Source organism: Ailuropoda melanoleuca, chromosome 8 (genome assembly GCF_002007445.2).
Source record: "Ailuropoda melanoleuca isolate Jingjing chromosome 8, ASM200744v2, whole genome shotgun sequence".
NCBI lineage: Eukaryota > Metazoa > Chordata > Mammalia > Carnivora > Ursidae > Ailuropoda > Ailuropoda melanoleuca.
Genome location: NC_048225.1, coordinates 89,641,261 through 89,669,173, shown reverse-complemented (window position 1 = coordinate 89,669,173; position 27,913 = coordinate 89,641,261). Strand labels below are relative to the sequence as shown.

At 39.4% G+C, this 27,913-nt stretch overlaps 2 protein-coding genes across 5 annotated transcripts in view; both read right to left on the bottom strand.

Moving 5' to 3' along the window:
- Positions 1-2,582: 2,582 nt before the first annotated feature.
- Positions 2,583-27,913, bottom strand: part of LOC100464745 (torsin-1A-interacting protein 2) — a 39,483-nt gene continuing 14,152 nt past the window's right edge. For 3 of the 4 annotated variants that reach the window (XM_011226952.3, XM_011226951.3, XM_002920800.4), the window contains exons 2-5: positions 14,289-14,467; positions 11,366-11,842; positions 9,014-9,115; positions 2,583-6,295 (exon numbers count right to left, since the gene is read on the bottom strand). In XM_011226952.3, coding sequence (XP_011225254.1) covers positions 5,538-6,295; positions 9,014-9,115; positions 11,366-11,842; positions 14,289-14,322 — 1,371 coding nt within the window. In that variant the 5' untranslated portion in view covers positions 14,323-14,467 and the 3' untranslated portion in view covers positions 2,583-5,537. Of the gene's footprint in view, positions 6,296-9,013; positions 9,116-11,365; positions 11,843-14,288; positions 14,468-24,556; positions 24,691-27,913 lie in introns of those variants that run through there. The other variant, XM_019801315.2, reaches the window with a different exon arrangement.
- On the bottom strand, positions 18,800-24,561 carry LOC100464497 (torsin-1A-interacting protein 2). The gene has a single exon (XM_019801317.2). The coding sequence runs from the start codon at positions 24,055-24,057 to the stop codon at positions 23,662-23,664; it is 396 nt and encodes a 131-aa protein (XP_019656876.1). The 5' UTR covers positions 24,058-24,561; the 3' UTR covers positions 18,800-23,661.

The window sequence follows — 27,913 nt, the reverse complement described above, 5'->3', positions numbered from 1 at the left end:
GCAACATTCTGTCCTCATTCACACTGGCGGCCAGATGGAGCTTCTGGCTTTTCCACCTATCAAGGCTCCAGGTGTCTCTTAATGAAGACCCCCAGCGAGTCAGCCAGAACCAATCCTGGTAGGGCAGCCCAGATTCATACAGTTTTATCTTCAAGGGAAGTATGCCCATTTGTGTATGTTAGAGCTTGGAAGCAGGAAGATACCATGGACCCCCAAGAGCCAACCCTGGACCCGAGACTCTCCTGACGTTGCCCAATCCCGGTCCCTGGATTCTCTGATCCGTATGATCTGCATGTATGCAGTATATACCCCATCAGCCACACCTGCTTGGCATCCTGGGCCTCTGGGAGCCATGGCCCATCCCCAACCACTTTCACGTAGTTTCAGGTGTAGAGTGAGCCCGCCCACCATTTAGCACTCTGAGACAGCTACTGAAATGGGTGAGCCTGTCCCGTTTGGACTTACTGCCTGCTGGGGTCCCAGGCTTCTGCAACAATCAAAGCTCCCAGGTGTCTCTTATTGGAGGATACACAGGCCAGCCCAACTTCCCACTCCCCACCACGCCCTCACCCCCAGGCCTGACAAAGCAATCCAGAATCCCCAGTGCAGCCTTTGCAGGGAATACGTGTATCTGTGTAGGTTAGGGCTTGGAATCAGGCAGATGTCTTGGACCCATGGTAGCCTGCTGCTGTGCCTTGCCTATCCTTACACTTACCCTGTGCCAGGTCCTTGGTGACCTTGACTGCCATGAACTGCACGTACACAGTATGGGCCCTGTCAGCCAAATTTGGGCAGCCAGAACTCTTCGGGACTGTGGAGCTCAGGCCCCTCCCTAGCCACCTGCATAGCCTCAAGGATGGAGGGAGCCCACCTGAAGATCGCTCTGAGGCATCAGCTAAAATGTGTGACAGGCCCCATGTGGACTGGCTGGCTGTTGGGATCCTGGACCTCTGCTGTCATCAAGGCTCCCAGGTCTCTTTTTGGAAAGTACCCTGACCAGACCTTGAAATCCAGCCCTGGCAAGGCAATCTACACTCCAGCGTTGCCTTCAGGGGGGATGTTCACATTTATCCAGATTAGTTAGATGCCATGGATCCCCAAGAGATCCCCCTTGAGATCTGGTTCTCCTGACACCACCCAGCTCCAGGTGCTTGACTGCCCTAATCAGCACAGACACTACCAGCAGTCCTTCCCAACCACCGGCACAGCCTCTGGGGCAGAGGGAGCACCCCTTGAAATCTTTCTGAGGCGACAGCTTTAAACTGGCCACAGTCCCAATCTGGACCAGATGCCTAATGGTATCCTGGGTTTCTCCAGCAATCAAGCTGGAGAAGGGTCTTAGTGAAGGCCTTCTCAGCCAGTCTGCCCATGCCCCTTGGCATGCAGTCCAGGTGCCTCCAGCTTTGCCAATGTGTGTGAGTGTAGATTAAGGCAGAGGTCTTGTGCTCTCAACGACCCACTGTGGGAGCAGCCATCTCCCCGCACTGTGCGGGGGCCCTTGCGTCCACAGTTCACACCCCGCAGCCTGCCTGGGGCAGTGGAGGCCCTCCAGCCCTGAGGAGCGCCTGCTTGGTCTCTAACCATCTGTACAGCCTCCATGGTGGAGGGAGCCTGCCCCCTAAAATCTTTCTTAGCCGGTTGCTTCATACTGGAGCAAGTCCCCATTTGCTGGCTGCCTGGTGTGGTTTCGGGTCTCTCCAGCATTCCAGGCTCCCATTATCTCTTACGGAGGCTACCCAGGCCAGCCATCGAGCCCGCCTTGGCAAGGCGGTACAATCCTCCAGCCTCTCCTTCAGAGGAAGCATGTGCAACTGTGTAGCTTAGGACTTGGAATCAGGCAGATGCCATCGTGCCCCAAGAGCCTGCATTTTAGGCCCGGCCTCTCCTGACACTCGCCAGTTGCAAGTTCCATGGTTTCCCTGACCTGCACTGCCCATACATGCACAGTACACGCTGTTGGCCAAACTCGGGCAGCTAGAGCGCCCGGGGCCTGTGGAGTTCAGGCTCTAACCCAGTAACCTCAAGTTCTCATTCTGTCTGCTTGATGGGATCCAGGACTTACAGGAATCTAAGTTCCCAGGCATCTCTCAGTGGAGGATCGCCCAGCTAGCCCACCGGGCCCTGCCCCGGCCAGACGGCTCAGCTTCCTCCAGCTTTGCCTTCAGGGGGAAGATGCGTATTTGTTGAGGTGAGGGCTTGAAATAAAGCAAATGCCCACATGGCCCATTTGTGAAATCTGGCCTCTCCCTACACTTGGCCTGTTCCATGCCTCTGCCTACCATGACCTGCAGACCTATGGAGCTCAGGCTGGTCTCCAACCACCTGGATAGCCTTGTCCGGTGGGAGCCCACCCATGAAAATTGTTGAGGCTGCATCTTAAAACTGGGAACAGTCAATCCCCGTTTTGATGTGCTGTCTGATGGGGTCCCAGGCTTCTACAGAAATCAAGCCCCTTGGGGGGGGGGGTCTGTCATTGGAACATACCCAGGCCAGCTGCAGGTTCAACTGAGTCATTAGCTGGAGGATGATAGGCCCCAGGCTTACCGAGCCTTACCACAAAGCTTGCAGGCTTTCAAAGAAAATACATTTAAACTATTTTATTAATTTAAAAAATACAAATAGAAACAATAGCATTACTACCTTTAGTGATACGAACACCCCTGGAACTTCTCTGCGAACCCCTGAAAACGAACTGGGAAACTCAAATTTACCTCACAAGAGAAAAACTCCAAATTCCAGAGAGATTCTACACCAATTTCTTCTAGAGGTCTGGTATCACTCAAGAAGCAATTCATCTTAATGCAGAACGTAATTAGAGTTTTTCTATGATAATAAACACTGAAGTATGGTATCATGTATGGTATCATATGCCTACAAGTCCCTGTTCTAAGTCAAAAAAACAAACTGCAGAAATAATGCAAGATGAACTATCAGATACACAAAAGAAAATCTGGAAACTTGAAAAAACAAAACAATGGAATAAAAATTAAGAGGACATTTGATAATAAATTTTAATTATTTTACATTTAAAAAATATAAAGTTTTATGCTTTAAAAATAATCATTTTATTCATGAATAGACCCAAAGCTAATATACTGCTACTTTTTAAAATAAGTTTTGAAATAGTGGATAGAAAACTGACAATAGTTTCAGTTGATTGCACTTATATATGGAAGGAAAAGTGATTTTTAACAAAGGCTAAACATTAAAAAAAGAAAGTGCCATTTTAAAATCTTTTTCTAAATTATATTGAAAGGAAATGATGAAAAACCATATTCAACTGAATGAAGAACCAAAAATTTTTGTTTCATTGGTGATCTGAAACACTGATAGATGAGACAGAGATGCACATTTCATACTGGTTCTTCAGAGATCTGAGGTAGCACAGGTCAGCAGGCCAACGGAACAATTCTACAAGGCACCATTGGTTTTGTGTGACAGAACGCTAGCTGGCACCTGAGATCTACAAATACAGAAAAAAATTCAAATATGGTATATAAATTTGTCTTCAATTTTCTCTGATTTTATATCGGGTTGATACTGATAGGATACTCACCATGCTTTGTCTTTTTGTTCAGGCAGGTCTTTCCTCACATCTATTTGAGAGATTCCTTCACAAAGTCGCAAATGTAAATAGTTCTTTCAGGTATGTCCCTACACTCAACTGAACACCAGTTAAGGCCCTGGTTAGAACAGATCTACCTGTTTTTCCCGGGACAGGAATTTTCCAATAGATTCTTCTCCCATGTCTCTGTAATCTCTTTTTAGGGATCAATAAAGATCCCTGTATCTTCCTACTGTTTCAAAAAATCCTTCCATGTTTTTTAAACATGTGACTTCCTTCATGCTTTAATCATCAAAATGCTTAAAGCAAGAAGGATGTCACATGATTAAAGGACGGAAGGGTTTTGGAAACACCAGGAAGATATATACACATACACACACATATACATTATATATATACATATTCTGCTCCCACAACAGCAGAGAGGCCAAAACCTAGTTGCAACATTCCAGGATCATGGTGATAGTTCCCAGGTATGCCATGCCTTGGAACAGACCCTTCATCAGGTCAAGGTAACTCTGCCTTCAGAGCTGCAATGCAAATCAACAACTATGGTCTCCACAAACACTGTTCTCAATCTTTCTCACGATCACAGAACATGGTTCAACAACTCATATTGGTCATTAAAACCTCTTAGAATCTATTTACCAAGTCTGCTTCCTTTTACGAAGTATAATCTCTCCTGCATTTCTTTCATTGTTAACCTAACGGTATTTCTGACCAGCTAGTCGAGAAATGAGCTGCATTATGTAATGTTCCATCACTGTGTAACAAGTAAACAGCACGGTGCAGTTATGCTACTGTACCCATATAAAACCTACTATTCAATTAGTTATTAAAATCTGTTCTGCTTAAATGGCATTCAAAACTCTCATCCTAGACAATTATAAAATTCCATTCTGGGGAGACAGAAATGATGACTAACAGATATTAACAACGGCAGTAGAAATATGCTAAGCAAATACTAGCTTCTACACTCTTTTCATCTGTAGGTCTTTATCCTTCAAAAATAGCATCTCTCTACAATAAACCTCTATTTTCATCTTCTTCCAACTCATACGTTTTAATACATTCATTATTTTCCTACTCATTTTTCTATCTTCTAAGATTCTTTTTCACTTAATCAGTGATTTTCAAATTTCAATATCAGTGGAACTCTTTGTTCCAATGAAATCTTATGGAGACTCCCACTACATAAAGCAGTCAAAAGCAGAACTGCTCTGATAAAAAGGGGTGGGCTGTCAGTAGACACAGCTTAGAAACCACTGCTCTAAAACATTCAAGAAAGCTGAAGAAAAGATATGGTCCATTGGAACGTCTGCATTTCCAAAGATGATGAACGACTTCCCCCTTGTTTCCAATTTTTAAGAACATCTCTTGAGGACAGCGGCTTTTACCTCAGCCCATTAACGGAATAAAAGCACAGTGCCTTACATACAGCTAAGTATTTGAATTCATATTTCTTTTCATACTATTCAAAAATGCAAATTAGTATAAGATGTAATCCCATGACTAGGTTATTAATGTCAGTTTAAAAAATATTTAATATGTGATAGAAAAAACAGTTTTTAAATTACCATCACTTCATAACAGTCATTGCTCTAGTCCAAGTCTAAAACACTAGCCAAAAGGCTCCTTATCAAGAAAACAAAAATCACTCTGTAGTCATTCTGAGAAGATTTTATCTTCTCATGCAATGATTCTGTGGCTATATTTTCGGATTAAAAAAAAAAAGCTTCAGTTATATATTCTATGCATACTTTAAACCTGATTTTCTTGAAAGGCCAGGAAAAAAGGTCAAGTTTTGTCAAACCTAGAAAGATAGTACAAAAGTTAAAAAAATGAAAATTTTTTTCCTAAAATAAGCTCATTTGTGTTTTCCAGGCTTTTCATCAACCTCCTTCCACAGAAACAGGTTTTAAACTGACTTTTTAATAAATCCATGCCTTCAGAAACCAACTCTGTGCTTAGCTTATAAAAGGCACCCCTGTTCCTCAATGTTCCTCACGGGCTGGACAGGCAGCACAAGGTGTGAAATACGGCTCCAGAGCCCACTCAGTTTGTCCGAGTCCATGTGGTTGAAGGAGCGGGGAGTGTCAGAGTTGGTAAACTTGGCCCAGAGTAAATCTCTCACTTTTTCCTCAGTTTCCCTTGGGCCAACACTTGCTTCTAATGTTTCCTCCTCCAGGAGAACAGTGAGGACCAGGGCCACATCTTTGAAGGCGGCATTTTCATGGTCACAATACTTGTAGAAGATCAAGGTAGAGCCTGCAGGAAGGGACTCAAAGTGGTGTACCACAGCAGCCTTCTGGCCATTCTCAAAGCCCGAGCTCAGCTCCATGTCAACCAAGTGCTTGACCGTGTCACTGTCCTCCAAGGTTCTTCCAGCCCCATCAATCTGAATGGCAGAGACTTTCTGGGAGGAGGTGTAGGCATCCGCAACGAGGTGACTCAGGCACTTCAGGGTCTCTCTTCCCTCTTGAGCTGCTGTAAATATGATGGTGGCTGGCTCAGTGGGGTTTGAAGCATTGAGATGCTTTTGGAGAAATTTACGTCCTCTCTGCCACAAGAAGGAACTCTGGCCTGGGAATTTAGCCCTCAATTGGCTGAACTCAGCCAAAAAGGCTTCCAAAGCTGGATTTTTGGGCACTTGCTGGGCTGGAGAGGAATAGTAGCTATTAACACAACATAGCAAAACAATAGTCATAACCAAGCCAAGAAAGATGGGGCCTGTCAGAGAATGGGAAAATAAAACACAAAATTAGAATGTGGATCAGGAATAAAACCTGTGGTAAACTGAAATGAGTTAGAGATACTGTCAGATTTTACTAGTTGTGGTGAGTTTCTTTTGCCTATATCCTTTAAAGTTTGAGATATTAAGGTCTACCAGAAATACTTATTCTCTAATTTCTTAGATTTAATTATTTGAACATATACTATTTTTGTTGAAAGGCGAAAGCTCAGTTTTTGTCTTTATTGCTATAACTAATGATGTGATTTGGAAATGAACGACCAGGGTAGTCTTCCACCTTCTCCAAGTACCTATGACCTACAATAAGCCATTATATTTCCTTAAGGATCAAAATGTAAATATGCCACTTGAGGAGTTAATAAATACTCTGTAATTAAAAAGCAGTTTTAGTTTTCTGTATTTACAAAACGACTTTCCTCCTACGGGAGTTCCCATCTTGTTAAGGATGGCAAAACATCTGCCAGGGCCCCTACATGAAAAGTCCTTAAAACTCTATTGCTCTATTGCATTAGTACTTATTATCAAACATTTTAAAAAACATACTAAAACAAGCCACGGTAATTAGACAGCAAAAAGAAACAAAAGCTTCCAAATTGGTAAGAAGTAAAACTTTCACTATTTGCAGATGACATGATACTCTATAGAGAAAACCCTAAAGACACCACCAAAAAACTACCAGAACTCATAACTGAATTCAGTAAAGTTGCTGGATACAAAATCAATGTGCAGAAATCTGTTGAATTTGTATACACTAATAATGAAGCAGCAGAAAGAGGAATCAAGAAAACAATCCCATTTACACACCAAAAATGGTAAGATACTTTGCAATAAACCTAACCAAATAGGTGAAAGACATGTACTCTGAACACTAAGGAGCACTGATGAAAGAAACTGAAGATGACACCAAGAAATGGAAAGACATGTGATGCTCATGGATTGGAAGAACAAATATTATCAAAATAGCTATACTACCCAAAGCAATCTACACATGTAATGCAATCCCTATCAATAATATCAACAGTATTTTTCACAGAACTAGAACAAATAATCCTAAAATATATATGGAACACAAAAGGCCCTGAAGAGCCAGAGCAATTTTTAAAAAGCAAAGCAAAGCTGGAGGTATTTCAATTCCAGACTTCCAGGTATATTACAAAGCTGTAGTGATCAAACAGTATGGTACTGGCACAAAAACAGCCACACAGATCAATGGAACAGAATAGAGCCCAGAAATAAGACCATGACTGTAGGGTCAATTAGTCTTTGACAAAGCAGGAAAGAAAATCCAATGTGGAAAAAAAAGTCTCTTCAACAAATGGTGTTGGGAAAACTGGACAGCTACATGCAAAAGAACGAAACTAGACCACTTTCTTACACCATACACAAAAACAAGTTCAAAATGGATTAAAGACCTAAATGTGAGACCTGAAACTATAAAACCATAAAATCCTAGAAAAGAACACAGGTAATAATCTGCAATAGACTGTAGCCACATTTTCCTAGGTATGTCTCCTAAAGCAAGGGAAATAAAGGCAAAACTAACCTATTGGGACTACATCAAAATAAAAAGCTCCTGCACGGCAAAGAAAACAATCAACAGAACTAAAAGGCAACCTGGTGAATGGGAGAAGATATCTGCAAAGGACATATCTGATAAAGGGTTAGTATCAAAAATTTATAAAAGGCTTACACAAATTAACACCCCAAAAAACAAATAAATTAAACAATGGGCAGAAGAAATGAGCTAACATTTCTCCAAAGAAGACATCCAGATGGCCAGCAGACACATGAAAAGATGCTCAACATCATTCGTCATCAGAGAACTGCAGATCGAAAGTACAAATAGCTACCACCTCACACCTGTCCAAACAGCTAAGATCAACATCATAAGAAACAACAGGTGAGGAAGGTGAAGATGTGGAGAAAGGGGAACCTTCCTGCACTGCTGGCGGGAATGCAAACTGGTTCAGCCACTGTGGAAACAGTATGCGGGGTCCTCAAAAGTTAAAAATAGAACTACTCTACTATACAGTAATTGTTCTACTGGGTATTTACACAAAAAATACAAAAACGCTCAAAGAGATACACGCATCCCTATGTTTATTGCAGCATTATTTACAATAGCCAAATTATGGAAGCAGCCCAAGTGTCCATCAATAGATGAATGGATAAAGATGTGGTGTATATTTACATGATGGAATATTATTCAGCCAAAAAAAATGAAATCTTGCCATTTGCAACAACATGGATGGATCTAGAGAGTGTAATGCTAAGTGAAATAAGTCAGAGAAAGACAAATACCATATGATTTCACTCATGTGGAATTTAAGAAACAAGACAAATGAGCAAGGAAGAAAAAAAGAGACAAACCAAAATCACAGACTCTTAACTATAGAGAACAAACTGATGATTACCAGAGGGGAGAGGGTGGGGGGAATGGGTGAAATAGGTGATGGGGATTAGGGAGGTCACCTGCTGTGATGAGCTCCGGGTGATATATGGAGTTGCTGAGTCACTATATTGTACACCTGAGACTAACGGAACACTCTAAGTTACCTATACTGGAATTAAAACAAAACAAAACAATATAATAAAAAACAATGTTACAATTGTTTAAATCTGCTAGTTTTCTACGTGTTCTCTCTGAGGATTTATTATGTGAATCAACATGGCAATAAGACCAATTTTATTCTTACCATAACTCAAAAAATCCTTCTTATTCGTCTTTCTTACAGTAGCCAGTGCATTCTCTTTGTTTTCTTCCAACTCTTGTGTTTCTTGCTGATGACTTTCGGTCACTGGGGAGAAAAGGAATATTGTTTTCAGACAATACACTAATGGGGTATCATATACTTTAAATCTCTTACTAAACCAAAGAGTTATTAGGTTGAGAGGATTTCTATACTTCTAAAATCTTATACAAAGCTAACTTTTTCCTGTCTCTTCCTTAAGGCTATTTCTTTTACTCAGAAGAATAAAATGAAGTGCTGTGAAATTCATGTAAGGTTACTGTTGCTACATTCACTATTCCTCACTGGCCCTCACATCAAAGACAAAGAAACAAGCATCCTAATATTGCAGCCAAACCTATCTACAATGTGTTTCGAGAAAATGTACAAAATTAAAAAGAGATTTAAGAAGTGTTAGCTGGCGACACCTTGCTGGCTCAGTTGGGAGAGCATGCAAGTTTTGATCTCAGGGTCATGACTTCAAGCCCTACGCTGGGCATAGTACAGCCTACTTTAAATAAATAAATGACAGTTGTTAAAAATAAATAAATAAATAAAGCACACATAATAAAACACTTTTTAAAAAAAGAAGTGTGAGCTGAACACAAGACTCAACATCACAAGGCAATGGCACTCTAATTCCAGGGTTCAAGTCATGTGGCTTCTCAAGACCCCAAGTATACAAAAACAGAGAATCTAAGTTTAGAGACAGGAGAGATTACTGTACAGTTACAAAACAGCTTACAAAAGCAAGTTTGAACCTCTTATGAAGGAACTATAAAAAGCAAGGAATACAAAGTTAAAAAAATTCATGAATGACATAAAAATGTAGGTGTGGGGGCGCCTGGGTAGCTCAGTTGTTAAGCATCTGCTTTTGGCTCAGGGCGTGACCCCGGCGTTCAGGGATCAAGCCCCACATCAGGCTCCTCCACGGGAAGCCTGCTTCTTCCTCTCCCACTCCCCCTGCTTGTGTTCCCTCTCTCGCTGGCTATCTCTCTGTCAAATAAATAAATAAAACACTTTTTTAAAAAAATGTAGGCGTGGGGTGAGATATGAATCTTAAAATGTGTGGGTGAAAAGGAGGGCAGTATTTTGTAGCACTCTACGTCACTCTACAGTTGAGATGTGTGCTTAGTGGAAAAATAATTTGAACGGTATACTCTATTAACATAAAGAAATAAGATCATCTCCACCTAGAAAGGGCCATGAATTTAGTCACAGCACACCCCAAAGAATAGGGCTTTAAAATATATCACAGAATATGAAAGGATCGTTAATGATCCCCTACTGAACCCCCCCTTACCTATCATGGCAAAAGGTCTAGGGATGTTAAGGGCCTTGCCCACGGTCACACAAAGAGATGTGGCTAAGCTGAGATTAGAACAAAGTTTCTCATCAGCTAGGTCAGCCCATTCCGCTATATTAAGTTGCTTCCCATACACAGCCTGCATTTTTAAAACAATATTTTCTTCCTCTACTCAGTGAACCTGCATACTGGTGAAAATCTGATGGAAGATAATAGTTCATACAAGTCACATTCATTCATTTACGTAACAACTATTCATAAAGTTGCTTCTCTGTGCCAGGTGCCAGAGAAACACAATGAATAACAGAGGCATAGTCCTTGCCGCCTTCACTGAAGTTATAGACTATTCTAATGATTAGTGAATGAAACACTGTTTGAGATCGGTCACTGATTTATAGTGAAACATGAATTTCCAGCCCTTAGTCGAGTCCCTGATGAACAGAATGTCTTACATTTTATATCCCTTTGCACTTGGCAAATAGGCATTTTACACTGAGCTCTTCCGAGTACTTAATAAAATACAAATCAACACATGGAATTATAGACAGTGAGAAGCTGGGAGAGACCAGCTGGATAGCTCTTATCCAACTTTTTCATTCTACAAATAGGAAACTGAAGTACTAGGGAGTTAAGAGACTAGCCCAGGGTCACCCAAGTTAGCAAATGGTAAGGCCACAACTAGAATTCATGTCTCTTTTGTGTTCCAGTTAAGGGCTTAGCCACTGCGACTATCATCTTCATAAGAGAAGACAGGGTGCTTGCTATAAACTATAAAATGAGTTTAAAAATGCAGTTTATGTGTTGGACGCTACTTAAGTAGTGTAATGAGCTAGTCAAGGAGATGAGAAACCTCACTCTAATTTCAGCTCAGTCATATCTCTTTAACTGACCTTGAGCAAAGCCCAAAGGCCTTGATCCTATGAAGAGAAGTTTTCTAAAAAGAAGGACCCTGACCTATGCTGTGTTCTCAGTAACAGAGCAATACAAAACAGAAGTCCAAGGGGCTCCTTCACCTGGTGTTGGCAGTCGCCTCCTCACAGCACCCTGGCTCTCCGGCTCTGCGGGGGAGCACTCAGGGGTCTGGGCCTCCTGAGGGTCTATGGCAGGTGGCTCCGGTGAAACTCCAGGTCCGCTGCCCACTTCCTTGGGCAGGGCTGCAGAGCTGCTCCCTAAGAGTGCGTCTTCTCTTCCTACCCCGTCACTTGGAGAACAGGTGGGTTCTGGTGGGTTCTGTTCTTCCTGAGAACTCTGGTTGTTCTCACGTTCTGTTTTATCCTTTAGACAGTCCCCATGATCTGTCCCATCTGGACTTTCTGATGGATCATCTGTGTCTGCACTTCCTTGATGTATTATTTCTACCTCTTGGTGGACTTCGTTAAGGCCAGAGGCAGGGTCTGGGGTCTGAGCTTCTTCAGTGGTACTTGCTGGGACTGTGGTCTCCTGTGCCTGAGAACTTATTGACGGGTCATTTTTCAAATCCTTTTGAGAGGCTATTGAGATAAAAATTTATGATTTTTATTGAAAAAAAATTCCCTATTTTTTTGTAGTTTAACAAGGTCCCTGATTCATAATAAGTAATACATGTAAAGATTTTGAGTTTACAAGGCACTCTTCCTAAACATTATTTCTCTTGATTTCTGCTAAAGGTGATTAAGACAAACTTATTATGTATTAATGAATCTAATAATACTAATGTTCAACTATTTCGAATGACAGAACCAATTTTTGGTTGTATTAAATCCATCTTCTTCCCTAATGCAATAATGAATCTAGGCAATCCTCGTCAACAGCAACTAAAGCCACTATGCAAAAAGCCGATGAGAAATTTTATAATGAATGGACCAGACTGACAAAACTGCTGAGCCAACTGATCAATCAATCATCACAGAAAGAGGGAAAACCAGACATCATTAACCTCCCAATTCAATGCAATGGGAAGTACACTATACTACCTATGAAGTATTCTTGCCAAGCAAATGAATTGGTATCTGATCAAGATTCTAATTACCAATTTCCGTAAAATACACAGACAGAGGAATATATTAAATCATGCCTCAGACATATAATAGGTAAAACCCAAAATGTGAGAAATTCAAAGGGACAAGAGACTTTGTTTCTTTAATAACAGCAAGAAAAGAAAAAAAGGAAGGGTGACCTATTAAGGGAAACTTAAAGAGAAGAAATATATCAACCAAATGCAATGTGTGACCACACTGTTTAGATCTAGTGTTGAATAAATTGTTGAAGAAATATTTATGAGATAATCAGATAATTTAAATGCCAGATATTTGTTGATAACAAAGGAATTACTATTCATCTTTTAAGTATGCTATATTGTGATAATTTTTTAAAGCATCTTTTTTACATGATGTCCAGAATTTGCCTCAATTCAAGAATATGGGTGAAAGAAGCAAGACAATAGATGAAATAATATGTTGACAGCAGATGAATCCATTTGATGGGTACATGGGATTCATCTCATCTCCTTCTCCACTCTAATGTATGTCTGACATTTTCTATAATTAAGCTTAAAAAGAAAGCTACCTAAAAAATGTATTAATCAAATGCTGTGAGTGGCCCACTATGAACAAAAATCAAACCAAAACCAAAACCCCAACTGTGGAGAAAAAAATTAGGGAGAAAAAAGAAGATTTGAGACAAGTGGGGAAATGTGCATACTGATTAAATATGATATTAAGTAACAACTATTAATATATTTTTCAGGCGTGATATGCTATTTCAGTTACTTTTTTTAAAAATCCATCTTTAAGAGATGTAAACTAAAGTATGTACAAACAAAATGATATAATGCCTTGGATTTGCATTTAAATACTCCAAGGCAGGCAACAAGATCAGCATTATAGGGATGCCTGGGTGGCTCAGTTTAGGTTAAGCATCTGCCTTGGGCTTAGGTCATGATCCTGGGTCCTAGGATCAAGTCCAGCATTGGGCTCCTTGCTTGGCAGGAAGCCTTCTTCTCCCTCTGCCTGCTGTTCCCCTGCTTCTGCGCGCACACGCAGGCTCCCTCTCTGACAAATAAATAAAATCTTAAAAAAAATAAAAGGCCAGCATTATATAGGTTAAAATTGAAATTCAGATGTTGAAATCACTATACTGTATATGCCTGAAACTAATTTTACATTGTATTTTAACTGGAATTTAAATAAAAACTTTTAAAAAAAAAAGGACTTTGATGTTGAGCATATGGGAATTCATTATAGTGCTCTACTTTTATAAGTATTTTGAAATATCCTTAATAAAAAAGGTTTAAGTAAATTTGCCCTCTTCTTAAATATCTACTTCGTATTTTGCCTATTATATATCTCCTACATATATATACAAGCAAGATGAAGAATTTAAATTTCATCTTTCCGGGGCGCCTGGGTGGCGCAGTCGTTAAGTGTCTGCCTTTGGCCCAGGGCGTGATCCCAGAGTTCTGGGATCGAGCCCCACATCAAGCTCCTCCGCTGGGAGCCTGCTTCTTCCTCTCCCTCTCCCCCTCCCCCTCCTTGTGTTCCTCCTCTTGCTGGCTGCCTCTCTGTCAAATAAATAAATAAAATCTTTAAAAATAAATAAATAAATATTTCCTATAATTGAAACATCTCTAAATAGATGGCACATCAGTTTTCTTGATTTTTAAAAATATAGCTCTAAAAATTAGTCTACTGTCTCTAAGATGCATGTATTTTCCCAATACTACAGGTTTGTACTACTGCAGTCTCTAAAACATTAATCTTCCTTATAATTCGGGTCTGGTATTGTGGTGGACTTCAGTAAATACAAAAGCGTAAGAATAATCCTAACAAACTAATCGATTAAGCTAACTTTTTTACTTCCAAACCTCAGGTTTCCGTCATCTGAGATCTTCTCTTAGCATGGATCTAGATTCCTACATTACAAACCTGGACAGACCAGTGCTGTACAGACTAGTCTTACCCTCGGCAGGATCCCTAAGTCCTCTGTCGGCCATGTTTGTGTTCTAGCTCTTCAGACTTTGGGATACTTTTTGTTAGTGTCTGGTTTTTCTTGTGAAGATGTCTTGTTTTCTTCTTGTCCCAAGTCCCAACAGACTCATGCTTCCCGTGGACCCAGGAAACAAGGCATTTACACAGTGACTAAAATAAAATGAAAAAAATTAAATGAACTTTTTATTCATACATGGAAGAAATGACAATTTCAGCTTTATTTATTCAATCTGTTTAGTTTGAGTAATAGTTCGTCTTTGAAACTTTTCTAGTGAAGGAGAAATGCTTTCTGACTTTGGCGAGGACCCACAAATAGAAAAAAGCTTCAGATTATTATCCTTGCACAGATACCATAATCTCCTAATACATTCCAGTGTGTTGAAAGGATGGAAAAAGCTAAATGACCAGAATCTTACAGAAAACGTCTTTGAAAATGAAATAAAAAGTAATTCTAAGAGTAGAAATTAAGTCATTGTAGTTAATCACTGCAGATTTCCTTTATTCTTCAATTTCTGTACCACATAAATCTCTGAGCCTATCAGCAGCTTTCACTAATCGTTACTAAGTAACAATGCACAGGGAGAACACCTACAAACTAAGGCAGCTGCCTTGGTATCAGGAGTAGGAAATAAACATTTGGAGTTTTGTCACTGCCTTCTTCATGGTTCTCTCACAGTATTCTTTTTAGATTTCTTCAATGCCTTTCCATGTGGTGCTCAAAGACCAATGTATAAATTAGGAACTATATACAAAAGGAATCAAAATCAGAGGCAATTCATAATTAATAAAATATTCTATCATTTTATAGTTAAATCACATTTTTTTGTCAGGAATAAAAATACCTAAAGTTACTTAACTTTCCTTATCTGTAAAAATGATTAAGGACTGCTATGAGGATTAAATACAAAAGTATATGTGAAAGAGGTTTGGAAAGGGTTCCATTTTTGATGGCCTAGCTGAGAGGCTAGCCAGCTAACTTTATGTCTTCTTCGTAGCACTCTTCCGTAAAATTCAATTTTACAAGTTAAAAATTTTAATCCCAAATGCCTGGTATAATGCCCAGTGCAAAGTAAGAACCCCCTATTTTAATTAAAAAGTATATGAATAAATAAATGTATGAATGTATAGAGTGGTGCCAATTGTAAACGTGAAGGGAAGGGAGGAGTTAGAGACAGGCCTCCTTTCTGCTGGTGTGAACATTCAGAGCATGTCTCCGATTTGGAGAGTTCCTGGTCACTCTTCTATCTTCTTCAATCTCCTCAGACTGGGCTTCCAACTCTCCTTTTCATACCATCATATGTTGCAATGAGGGCTTCTCTCCTATCCTAGTTCATGATAGAAAATAAAAAGTCCTCTGTCTTTTTCAGATTTCTTAAAACAATTTTTTTCTACAAGCCCAAACCAAGAAAACTATGGGTAAAACTTTTCTATGCACCAGTGACAAAAGTTTTAGAAAGCAAAAATGCTATTCATAATAACAGGAATTTCATAATAAAAACTAAAAGATACCTGGTAATAAATCCAACAACAGATATGCAAGAACTTTAAAGTGGGGTGAATTTTATGGTATGTAAGTTATACCTCAATAAAGCTGTATTTAAAAAAAGAACTTTAGGAAGAAAAGCATAAAACTTTATTGAAGGACACAAAAAAGACCCAAGCAGAGAAATACATCATGTGCATAGACAGTAAGACTCTGAACCACTGATGCCAATTCTTTCCAAATTAATCTATAGATTCATTGTATATTGAAACAAAATTGCAAGACAATTTTTGGATTGTTGTATGTTTCTTAGAGAACGGACAAGCTAACCCTAAAATTCACAAAGAGCAGTAAAGGATTAGAGTTAAGATAATTCTGAAGGAAAAATAAAAAGATAATTCTAAGGGAGAGGGGCTATATTTGCCAAATCTATCAAGACTTATTATAAACTTATAGTACATAAATATGATAGGGGAATGGTACAAGAACAAAGAGAATACACAGAACGTAGTCAAGAAATACATGCACACATAGGTAACGGAAATTGGCTAAGAGACAAAGGGAAAGAATGGATTAATGAGTACTTTGAGGACAAGTGACAATTTAAATGGGAAAAAAATTAGACTTCTACCTGCCACCTGACACAAAAATCAATTTCAGATTAAAGACATAAGTGTAAAGAGCAAAATTTTGAATTTTTAGAAGAGAATACTGAATATCTTTATAATCTTAAGGTTCTCTTAAACAAGATATAAAATACACAAACCATAAAGGGAAAATTTGACAAATGTGATCACATTTTAAATGTTAATTTCCATACAAATCATCAAAATCAAATTAAAACATAAATTTACTGGCTAGAAAAATATCAGCAACACATATAATCAAAAGGGGATTAATGTCCAGAATACACAAAGACTCTGAAGAGACAGATAATGCTATGAAAACAGTTTAAGTGGGCAAAAGAGTTTAACAGTTTTAACAAATTGTTAAAACGAAGAGGAAACCTAACATTCTAATGAAATCAGTAAGAGCAGTCAAGGAAATGCAAAACAAATTAATGACATACAGTAGCATTTTACAACCATCGATTGGCCAAAATTTGTGTCAGGCAATACCAGGTGTTGGTGAGGATTTGGATATACAGAAAAGTCCTACTGGCAATGAGGTAAACTGTTACTACAACTTTGGAGAGCAATATGGCGGTATCTGGTACAGTTAAGACGCGCATGGTCTACAAATTGTCAACTGCACTTTTAGATATATGCCTTCGAGAAACTTTCCCTCAAGCGCCCACCAATGTTTGTGGCAGCATTGCTTAAAATGAGGAAAAAATGAGAAAACCACCTAAATGTCCATTAATAAGGAAGTGGATTTTTAAAAATTGTGGTATATTCTTACAATGTAATATTGTATGTAGCAATTAAAAAAATGAATTATAGATCTCAAAAATTTCTAACGGTACTATAACTTTCACATACAATTTAAGAAACAAATTTATACCAGTGATTCAAAAGAAGTGAACAAATGGCATAAATATGAACTACTGATACAAACCACCACATGGATAGATCTAAAAAGTGTAAGTGAAAAGAAGTCACACATAGAGGAGTATTATGCCAAATGATTCCCTTTATATGAAGTTCTAGAATAGGCAAATGGTTATTTGTCTATGGTCTACGGTGACAGAAAACAGGTCAGTGGTTCCTGGGGGAGGGATACTGACTGGAAAAGGGCATGAGGAAACCTTTTGGGGTCAGGAAAGTATCTCATATCTTTATTGAGGTGGTGGTTACATTTGTCATCAAACTTAAAATCTGTACATTTTATTGCACATAGAACACCTTCAATAAACTTTATTTCCAACAAACAGAACTGAATGCTTTTAAAAATGTATTACTTGCTAACCAGAATGCAGCCAAGAAACACTGCAAAAGGAACCATCACAGATCTTTCTATAATCTTACAAAATGCTGGGTATATACCTTTCTTGTCACGAGGCACACATTCCTGCAGCCCATTTCATTCAGGCCCTTTGTAACAGATCACTGTTCATAGTTGAAATGGTATTCCCTCAAGGCTACAAGGAAGAAGTGGTATAAACACGGAGGTTCTTGACACATCCTCCCAAGTAGTCACATGGTGGGGCAGCTGGGAGATCTTGAGGCCACTATTCCCGAAGCAGGTCAACCTTTTGAGCAGTGTCCAATCCACATGAGGAAATGTGTACATTACGAACCTCTGCCTGATTAATGGAAGTGAGACAGAGCCTCATCCTGATGGAAAATGGGAATGCTGGAGACGTTTTGCAGCTGTAGGAAAAACCCTTCCATAATCACGTCCGAAAAAAAGATCCCTTTGATGGTATCTTTTGCAAAAAGGAACTGATGAAGACCCAATGTGCTTCGTATGGCACAAAAGATATTTTCTTTCAGCAAATCCCTTACAAGTTTAATTGTGAAATGTTGGTTTTCGGTGCCCCGTAATGGTTATGATTCATTTCGCCACTTCAGTAAAACACAGCATCACTGGCAGCTATTTGCACTTCCCTGTGACCCTGAAACCTGCAGCAAAACTTGTATCATTTTACTTTAACAGTCTCTATATGAGGGCTTTAAACAGGATAAAGCAATAGTTTTATTCTCCCTTTGTGGAGAATGCAACAGATGGCACACTGAGGGATGCCTTCCTTTCCGTATCCTGGGACTTCTCTAAGTAGGGACACAAATTTGCCTACTTCCTCTGCCAATGTGATTGCCTTGTGCTTTTTTAAGATGCATCCTTTCTGTTCCGTCTCACTGTACCAATGGTAATGCTTTGACAACTTGGTATGTGTTCATTATCTGGTACACTGCCGGACCTTTGCACTGCAGCAATACAACCAAGTTCAGCGGACTCCAACAAACTAAAGTTAAGTGTTGTAAGGTGAGCTCTACAAACTGGTGCATATTACATCTTATGTATGTTACGGCTATGTTACTGAATAATAACACTTTGAAAGCAGTCAATTCTCTTTTATTGCTCTGTACCATTGTTTAAAAAAATACATATAAAATAAAAAACACATGAACAGAAAGGATACACATCAACTTCCATTTGGTGCTTGCTTCTGCTGATGGAAAGACAGGAAAAGGATAAGGACAAGAACAGGTTCCAACTCTGTCAAGTATCTTTAAAAAAAAAAAACTGAGGCAAATGTAGCAAAATGTTAATATATCTTAGATCTGGGAAACTGGTGAATGTTATTTTCTGGACTTTTCTGTATGTTTGATGTAGTTAAAACTTTTTTAAATGAGTAATAAAATGTATCAGCCTCTGCGAGGAAAAGAAAAGAATCAAAAGGCAGGGTCTGTAATGCTAACTCTTTGAGCTTACAAGCAATGAATTTACGTTACGGAGGTACGCATCAACCACAGCCTCCTGGGCATTCTGTCACAACCAGCTGGGAGGAGACAACACAAGAAAAAGCTGCCCGTGAGAACAAAATCAGGAGTAGGAGAGCAGCAGGACTTCACCCAACCTCTACGCATCCTGAAAACCTCTGGTTCCACCATGGGGACCAGGTAGGAGGGAAGGATGGGACAGAGACCTAGGGGAGATCTGGGGTAGAGAGAAGGGGCAGGTACCAGGAAGCACTGGAATCTGCAACATTAAGTGATCATTTTTTTAAGGATTGATTGATTGATTGATTGATTGATTTAGGAAAGAGGGAGTGCAGAGTGAGTGAGCATTAGCGGGGGACAGAAAGAGAAAGAATCCCAACGTGGGGCTTGATCTCACAACCCCGAGATCATTACCTGAGCCAAAACCAAGAGTTAGACGCTTAATGGACTGAGCCACCCAGGCCCCTCTAAGTGGTAAATAAAAAAAAAAAAAAGAGAGAGAGAGAGATTCAGAAGTTAAGCAGCTAAGAAAGACAAAAGAGAATCAGTCAATTCAAGATGGTAATTTAGATATAAATGCCATCAAGACAAATGTATGGCAGTCAGGGCCCAATAAGTACATACATCTTTTTCCTATTTTTAAACACTTTTATTTTAATGAATGGTGTCATTTTAGGCTCTAGGGATAAGAAGATCTCTTGGCCCTCAAACAATTTATAATTCTGCTGTAGAGATAATATACAAAACATACACAACAAAAATAATAAGTAACATTTATTGAGCGCCTTGTTTATGCCAAGCAGCATCCAAAGCACCTCATGTATTAACTAATTTAATCTTCACAATAGTCTATGATGTCTGGACCATTAATATTCTTATCATTTTACAAACAAGGAAACGGACATACACAAAGGTTAAGAACCTTACCCAAAAACACACAACTAGTAAAGGCAGAGTCAGGATTGGAACTCAAACTGACTGAGGGACCCAAGGTTTTAACCATGACACTAAAAAACAAACAAAAAACAGAAACGCCTAGAGTAAACATACTACGAAGCGACCTGTATGTAATTTTGAATTGTGACTCTAGCTCATATGACCTGGTTGAATCTACACATAACCTAACCTTCAACTTTTCTCAAACTGCTTATTTTGGTGTTGTGGAAAGTCTCAGGTGATGTAGTAAATCACACAGCAATCACATCTACCATAATTATGACTATAAATGGGCCTAAAAAATGTGACAAGGAATTGCTTGGGGTCATTCACCCCTGTAGACTTAACCTTTAAACCTAAGACCATTTGACTCAACTCAACTACACACTCAACCTCAGTACCAAAATTCGTCTGATCCTTCACCGGAAGGGACTTCAGAAGTTTTCAATAATTCAGCATCAAGCTCTAACAACTGGCTTTAATCCCTGTTCTAAAACTAAAACTCTACTTTATCCCTAGTTCTAATTTCTGCCTCATTCTCCTGTACCTTTTCTAGTCCTAAAGACTTAGTATGTGCCATATGATTGGCATGTATTATCACACTCAAGCCCCACACAGCATAAAGTAGGTTATTACTGCACTACTATGTGACAGATAAACTGGATAGAGAGAGGTTAAAATGTCCAAAGTCATTAACAGTCCCAGAATTTGAAGACAAACACAGGTCAGCTGGCTGCAAGGCCATTATTTTTCCTGTATAATAAGCAGTTTTTGAGCTGCGTTCTCAGGATTCCATGGAGAATCAAGAGCTGTCAGGGAAGACTGAAGAAACAGAAGGGAAATGGCTCATCTCACTCTTACAGATAAGTGTATCATGCTGATTGCCACACTCTTCGGATTCCATGGAATTCTTTTATGCCTGCCTGCTTGCCTGGGCTTATTTCTTCTCCTATCACTTAGAGATGAATCTTGACTCAGTCACCCCCAGCCCAGGATAGCCTCCCCTTTAGTAGATTATATCCTTCTTAAGGACCCCAGCACGTGTCTCTTAACCTTCCACTCCCAGGTCTGGCATAAAATAACTGTAAGTAGTTATAACCGTCATTTAAAAATGGCCACCAATATGTATAAATAATGATAGTATCAACTCTGCCATAGTATGAAGATTACTATGGCTCATATAATCTAAAACAGTGGGTAACCCTCCAGATCATTTGTTGTGAGACTTAATTTTAGGAACATATTTATACTTTAAAATTCACTATTCATAATTATGAACTGGAGCATTCTAGAATATTTTAAGCCAAGTAAAGTCATACTAAGAAGACTTCAGCTGAAGAGTTACAAAGTTCTCTGAATTTTCTTCTTTGCTCAATTTTATGAACTCTGCCATGTTATCTCTGAGAGGTGACCACATAACAGGTATGTGATAATATAATCATGTCTGAAGGCAAAGTATTCTTAATGTAATATTTATTATTTTTGATTCTTTCTCCTGCCCATATACTCACAAAGCTTATAATGACACCACACAGAACTACAACGGTCCTGATTACGTTACTGAGAAATATGTGACTGAGTTATAATCTGAAATATCCAGTGACCTACCTGCAGTCTGACATGAAACCTCCTTATGTGGCACTAGCAAACTACAATAACTGTCACTACCTTGCAGTATTATGAGTATTCGGTTCTCATCCTTTGAAGCCAGACAACTAAACACCAAGGAGATGCTGCTACTGTACTTCTCAAAGTATCCACAGAGCCCCTGCATAACAATCTCCTGCACCATTACTTAGAAATGCAGATTCCCGGGCCCTGTGAACCACCTAAGGAATCAAGATTTCTCTAAGATCAAGAAATCTGCATGTTCTGACAAGCTCATCCAGGTACTGATTTGGAAATCAACAGTACAAATCCATTTACTTTTTATTAACTATTTAAAGGAGGGACTGGTTAAAACAATCTTTGGTTAAAACATTTTGCTGATACTTAAAATTGCACATATGTAGAATGTCAGTATGTGTTTGAAAAAATTTAAGGACCAATACTATTGATCAAAAGCAATACCTCTAATTTTCACTTTTTAGAAAGAGCTTTAGGACAGTAAAGGAGTTCTTAACCAAGAGTTAATGATAAACTAACTAGTCTTCACTCAGTTTAGCAGTCCACACAGTTTATTCAACAACGTAACAGGAGAGAAGTTCCATTGCAATAGACAAAAGGCAGATACAGGGTAGATCTCCGGGGTACATCCTTTATACAGATGAACAAATAACTTTAGGTTTCACAACATGTGGCAGGCATGATTTGTTGCATACCAACAGCCATTCATTCCTCCCTTCTCCCTTCTTAAAAGAGACATGATTTTTTTAGGGGAGACAATGTACCCCACCCAGGCACTGCTAACCCCATTCCCCTTTGCCAGGTTTCCCAGGCTTGTGAACCAGTACCTTCTAATGAGATGTGAGAAGAAATATGTGAGGGACTTTCGAGAAAGACTTTTTTCCCCCAAATAAAAGACACACACTTGAAAGGAAAAAGCTTTTGCCTCCTACTTCCAGCCTTTGATTGGGAATGAAATGTCTGAACAGCAACAGCCACACTATACTCAATGAGGACAAAAAGCCACCATGATAAGAATCCCAGCGGGAAGAACAGAAAGAACCTGGGACCTTAGAAACATTGTTGAGCTGCTACACAAGCACTAGATTATCTAGTATCTTAAGTGGAATTTAAAAATTGTTCAGTGGCCTCAGAGATGTTTTCAATAGGTTTTTCTAAGTTTCTCCTATACTCTAGTTCCGTGATTCTCATCAACAAATGAAGGCCAGAATGTGGTCAATGTCCAGCAAGACATTCTTCGTTCTCAGAAAGATGCTTCCTGTAGACTGTTCATAGTGTCTATGGAGTCAAGCTTGATAACTCCTTTTGTCACCTATCTCATAGTACAAGTACTTTTCAATTTCTAGGGGAGGACATTCTAAATTCAGTTGCCACAAAAAACAGGATAGCCTCTGCTTATGTGGAGTGAAGTAAGTAAAGACAGTGGCATTTCTGGATGTTTGTGTGTATCCCATACAGATATTACCTCTGGTTAATGTATAAGAAGTGGAATTTAGAACAATGGTTTCTTATTAAAATATCTAGCTGTTTTACTGGAATAATCTATAATCCAGCTACAAAGATGCTTTCCCACTAAAAGTATCATTATGGTACACACAGTACAGGGCCTCTCCTCCAGGACTATCCTGTCATGTCCATGATAAGGCTGTGGAGTTTTTTAGGATGGGAAAGCTAATTCCAAAACATAGGGAACATAGATTAGACTGGTTCTAGATGAATGGTGTGGCTGGAATACTGATTAAATTCCATGCTGAACAAAATAATACGTGTAGACGATGGGAGCAGATCCAACAATTTAAGCAGTTCCCCAACGTAGTGACAGTCTAGAGCAGATTTAGAAAGGAGTCATTTTCCCATTCTTCCTTGGGCTACTAGTACAAACTCTAGAGTCTCCATGATTTTGATTGCTTAAGAAGTTACTTGTTTTGGCCAAGTTTTTTGTTCAAGGTTTTGTCTGTTCTGGTCAAGATTAACTGCAATGCAGGGTTAAAGCCAGCTACTCTAGAGTCATGTATCCTTTTTCTGACCAGTGGAGGACCCAGAAGAAACGGGTGGCAAGCTTTTTCAAAGGTCCATCTAGTAAGATTTTGGGGAGCCCATTCAAGTGGGAAAGACCAAGGAAGAACAAGGCTTCTATTAGCAGGATTATCAGGGTAACACTCAGGGCAATAATCAGCTCTGTTAATACGGTCTAAGAATACTTGGTAACATTCATTTTCAACAAGTTCAGTCTGGTACAACCAATGTCCTAGTTCTAAACTAGGAAACCACTGTTGTCCACAGTCCGGGCAATGTGAATTATCCGAGAACATCTGGGCCTAGAGAGATTAACACAGAAAGCAATGTAACAGTAAAAGGCAACAATGACAAAAAGAGATACCCAAATAACCAGTCCTATTACAGGTCTGGTTTTGCAATTTCTCAGTCCAACCAACAATACTTGGCGACCGGAGTTAAATTTGGCTTGCACCTCCGTGCAATTCTTCAAGATTTCGTTGTCTATTTTTCACTCAATTGCAACTCAGTCTCTGAACTCAGGGGACCGATTCAGTCTATAATGTTATCAGTCACTCACTAGCAGCACAGATCTCAAAATAGCTCCTTCAAATCCCAACTTCTCAAGGAAAGATAGGGCTCTAGTCTAAATTGATTATTTTTTCTTGTGTGTTATCAGCTGGTGGTGTCATGCAGAGGCACTTGGCTTACTCTGCTTTGCTGGTAAGTTATTATGTCTGCTTGGTGAAACAGAGGAGCTGACAGGTCCAATGGGTCTTTTGTGGGCGCTGGCACTTGCCGTTGTAATACACGTACCCAAGTTTTAAGGCCTTGGCACTTTACAGCGATGTAGGGGGTCAGGAAAACCTGGTAGAGTCCTCTTGAGCGTGGATCCAATGAAGTCTCTCTTGGGAGGACCTTAATCAGGACCCAGTCACAGAGAAGTAGTTGATGCTCACTTGGCTGAAGTGTCTAGGAATGCTTCACATACCTGTAAATGATAAAACTTCAGACGACTCATATGGGCTATGAGTTGCTCACAATATTATTTAGAAACATGCATTTGGAAATCATTTGGGCCAGTCAAGGTGGATGAAAATTGTCTTGTGGATCTCTTCATGGCAATTTCATAGGGGAGTTCATACCAATTTATCCATTGGGATTTATTTTTATGCTTATTTTGGGCACTAGGAAGGGTTCTAGTTCACTTAAGATTCGTAATAGCTTGGGACGCCTAGGTGGCTTAGTTGGTTAAGTGTCTGCGTTCAGCTCAGGTCATGATCCCAGGGTCCTGGGATTGAGCCCCACATCAGGCTTCCTGCTCAGCGGGGAGTCTGCTTCTCCATCCCCTGCTCATGTATGTGTGCTCTCTCTCTCTCTTTCCCTCTCAAATAAAAAAATAAAATCTTAAAAAAAAATTTTGTACTACCTTAGTATTTTTAGGATTGTATTTTTTTCTAACTCCTTCTGCTCTCCAGTAATAGTAAAGTCTATACAATCATGTTTAATCTAGTAAAACTCTGAGATTTCTCGTGTACCTTTTCTGTGAAATGGGTACCATATATGGTATTCCTATAATGTGTGGGATAATATTAACAATGGTGACAGCTTTTCTATAACAGACTTGACTCCATTCAGGAAAATGCTTACAAAATCATTAGGAAATATTCTAAAAAGCTAACTCTAGGAAGTTGGGAGGAAATCCTTTTGAAGACTGAAAAAGAAACCAAGAGGGGTATGTCTCATTACCCACATCTATCTTTATAGGTTTATGCACATTATATATTTAAGAAAGCAAGTAAGGTATAGTCTTGAGCAATAGTTCTGAGCAATTCCTGGAAAGTATTTAAAAAATCAGTTGGAATTTGCATATGTTATCATTATTTTTATACTCCTTCACAACACTGAATATAACAGGTATAAAAGGTGGGGTTCTAGAATGTATGAAAAACTACAGAGCCACCTAGAGAGTGCTACATATCAGAATACGACATATACCTTGCTTTTCTCCAGTGTTCTTTTTGTGAATTCTGAGGCTTGATCCTGTGAGAGCACGTAGAGACACTGGGGAAGGCGTGAGTGCTAAAACTGTATAAAGATTTGGCCTGAAAAGCAGAGGAATGACAGCCTTAGTTGTGGTCAGCCAAAGCATTTTCCTTTCAGACTATCAACAGTAGCTGTGATTCTCAGATTTTAAAATGGCAAGTGTAAAAGGCAACCGAAGAGCCTCACACAGTGCTGCAACACAAGGCTCCTATTCTGATGAGAGCCCAGGATGAGGTGAGCCAGAGTCAGTGAAGGTACACTGAAGTATTTTTTGAGGTTAGGTAACAATGTACGTACGGTGTGGGCTACCAACTCAGCTCTTCAGGCAAAGTTAACAGAAGGTATGGCAGGGTTCCTGACTCAATAACCTTTGTGGTGACAATACAGGGCATAACAGATTTCCCTGACAGTCTACTGACAAGAGAGCCACCACAGTGAAAGTTTCAGTTGTTAAACTGGGAAATCCTGAATGTTTAGTACATGGAACATATAGATGATGAATAAAACCCACATAACCATGGGGTTCAACATAAAAGTTAGTAGTAAAGTTATATGGCTAAGTCTAACATTGAAAAGATAAAGAATTTTGGATTTTTAGAGTGAAAAGGGGATATGCAATTGAAATCACAACAAGATACTATTTCACATCCACCAGACTGGCAAAAATTAACAAGTTTGATGACTGGGGTTATACATACTCTAGGCAAAACCACCCCACCCCCAGGATTCCACATTTCCACTGGCAGAGTCAAGAGGGAGCCCTAAAGCTCCAAATACTCAGAATAAATCCACCCGTCCCCCACCTTTCATTTCTCCAACTTCAACAGCGAACAAGCATCAGAGCTCCACGTATTCCCAAATTAAGAGAACTCTAGTGTTCCCTATGTTTCAGACAAGACAGTCCCTCCCCTGGTCCTCTAAACCACTATGGGCAAGAGTCAAAAGGGGACCCCAAAGAATTAAGTACTCAGAATAAGATTACTTATCACCAGCCTCCTCGATCATTCCTTAGCCTTACCACTAATAGATGAGTGAAGAAGCCCTCCTGAAAATGCTCCCAGCACGATTCTTAAACTTCACTCCCACCCCTACTCACAGCTTCGCCACTGTTATGGCTTGAAAGCATCAGGACCAACCAATCTCATCATACCTCTATCTCTGTTTATGCTGACCACTAAACGAATCCCAAGGCTTCCTGGTTGTACTTCATCTCCTCAATCTCTAATTCCCATATGGATCCAAGAGCAGCCAAGGTAACATCCTCTTCTCGTTGCTTTATAATTTCCATTTTGATATATTAAATATTTTAGCTATTTGTTTCTACGAAAACATACACTCCCTGGGAACAGTGCTTTTTGTCTTTATTTACTGTTGTACAAGCCCAATAAGCATAAAAAGAACAAAAAAATAATTTGAATCCTTATACCACAGAAGCATAAATTAGTACAACCACTTCTGGAATTAATTTGGTATTATCTAGTAAAGCTAAAGATATCTGTTTCCTATAACTCAGTAATTCCACTCTTAAGTATACACCCTAGAAAATTTGCACATTTGTGCTTAAACACATGAATGAAAATATTCATGGTAGTACTGCGTGCAACAACAAAACAGCCAAAATGGCCATGAACAGTAAAATGGATAAATAAATCGAGGTACAGGCATACCTCGCTTTATTGAACTTTCCTTTACTGTGCTTCTCAGATACTGTATTTTTAAAAATTGAAGGCTTGTGGCAACCCTGCATCAAGCAAGTCTGTTGGCATCATTTTTCCAACAGCATTTGCTTGCTTTGTGTCTCTGTTTTATTTTGGAAATTCTCACAATATTTCAAACTTTGCCACTATTAATCATATTTGCTATGGTAATCTATGATCAGTGATATTTGATGTTACAGATGTTACCGTTTTAGGGTATCCGAGACCATGCCCATCTAAGACAGTGAACTTGGTAAATGTTGTGTGTGTTCTGATTCCTCCACCGACTGGCTGTTCCCCCATCTCTCTCCTTCTCCTTGGGCCTCCCTATTCGGACACACGACGACATTGAAAATAGGCCAATTAATAACTCTACAATGGCCTCTAAATGTTCAAGTGAGAGGAAGAGCTGCATGCCTCTCACTTTAAA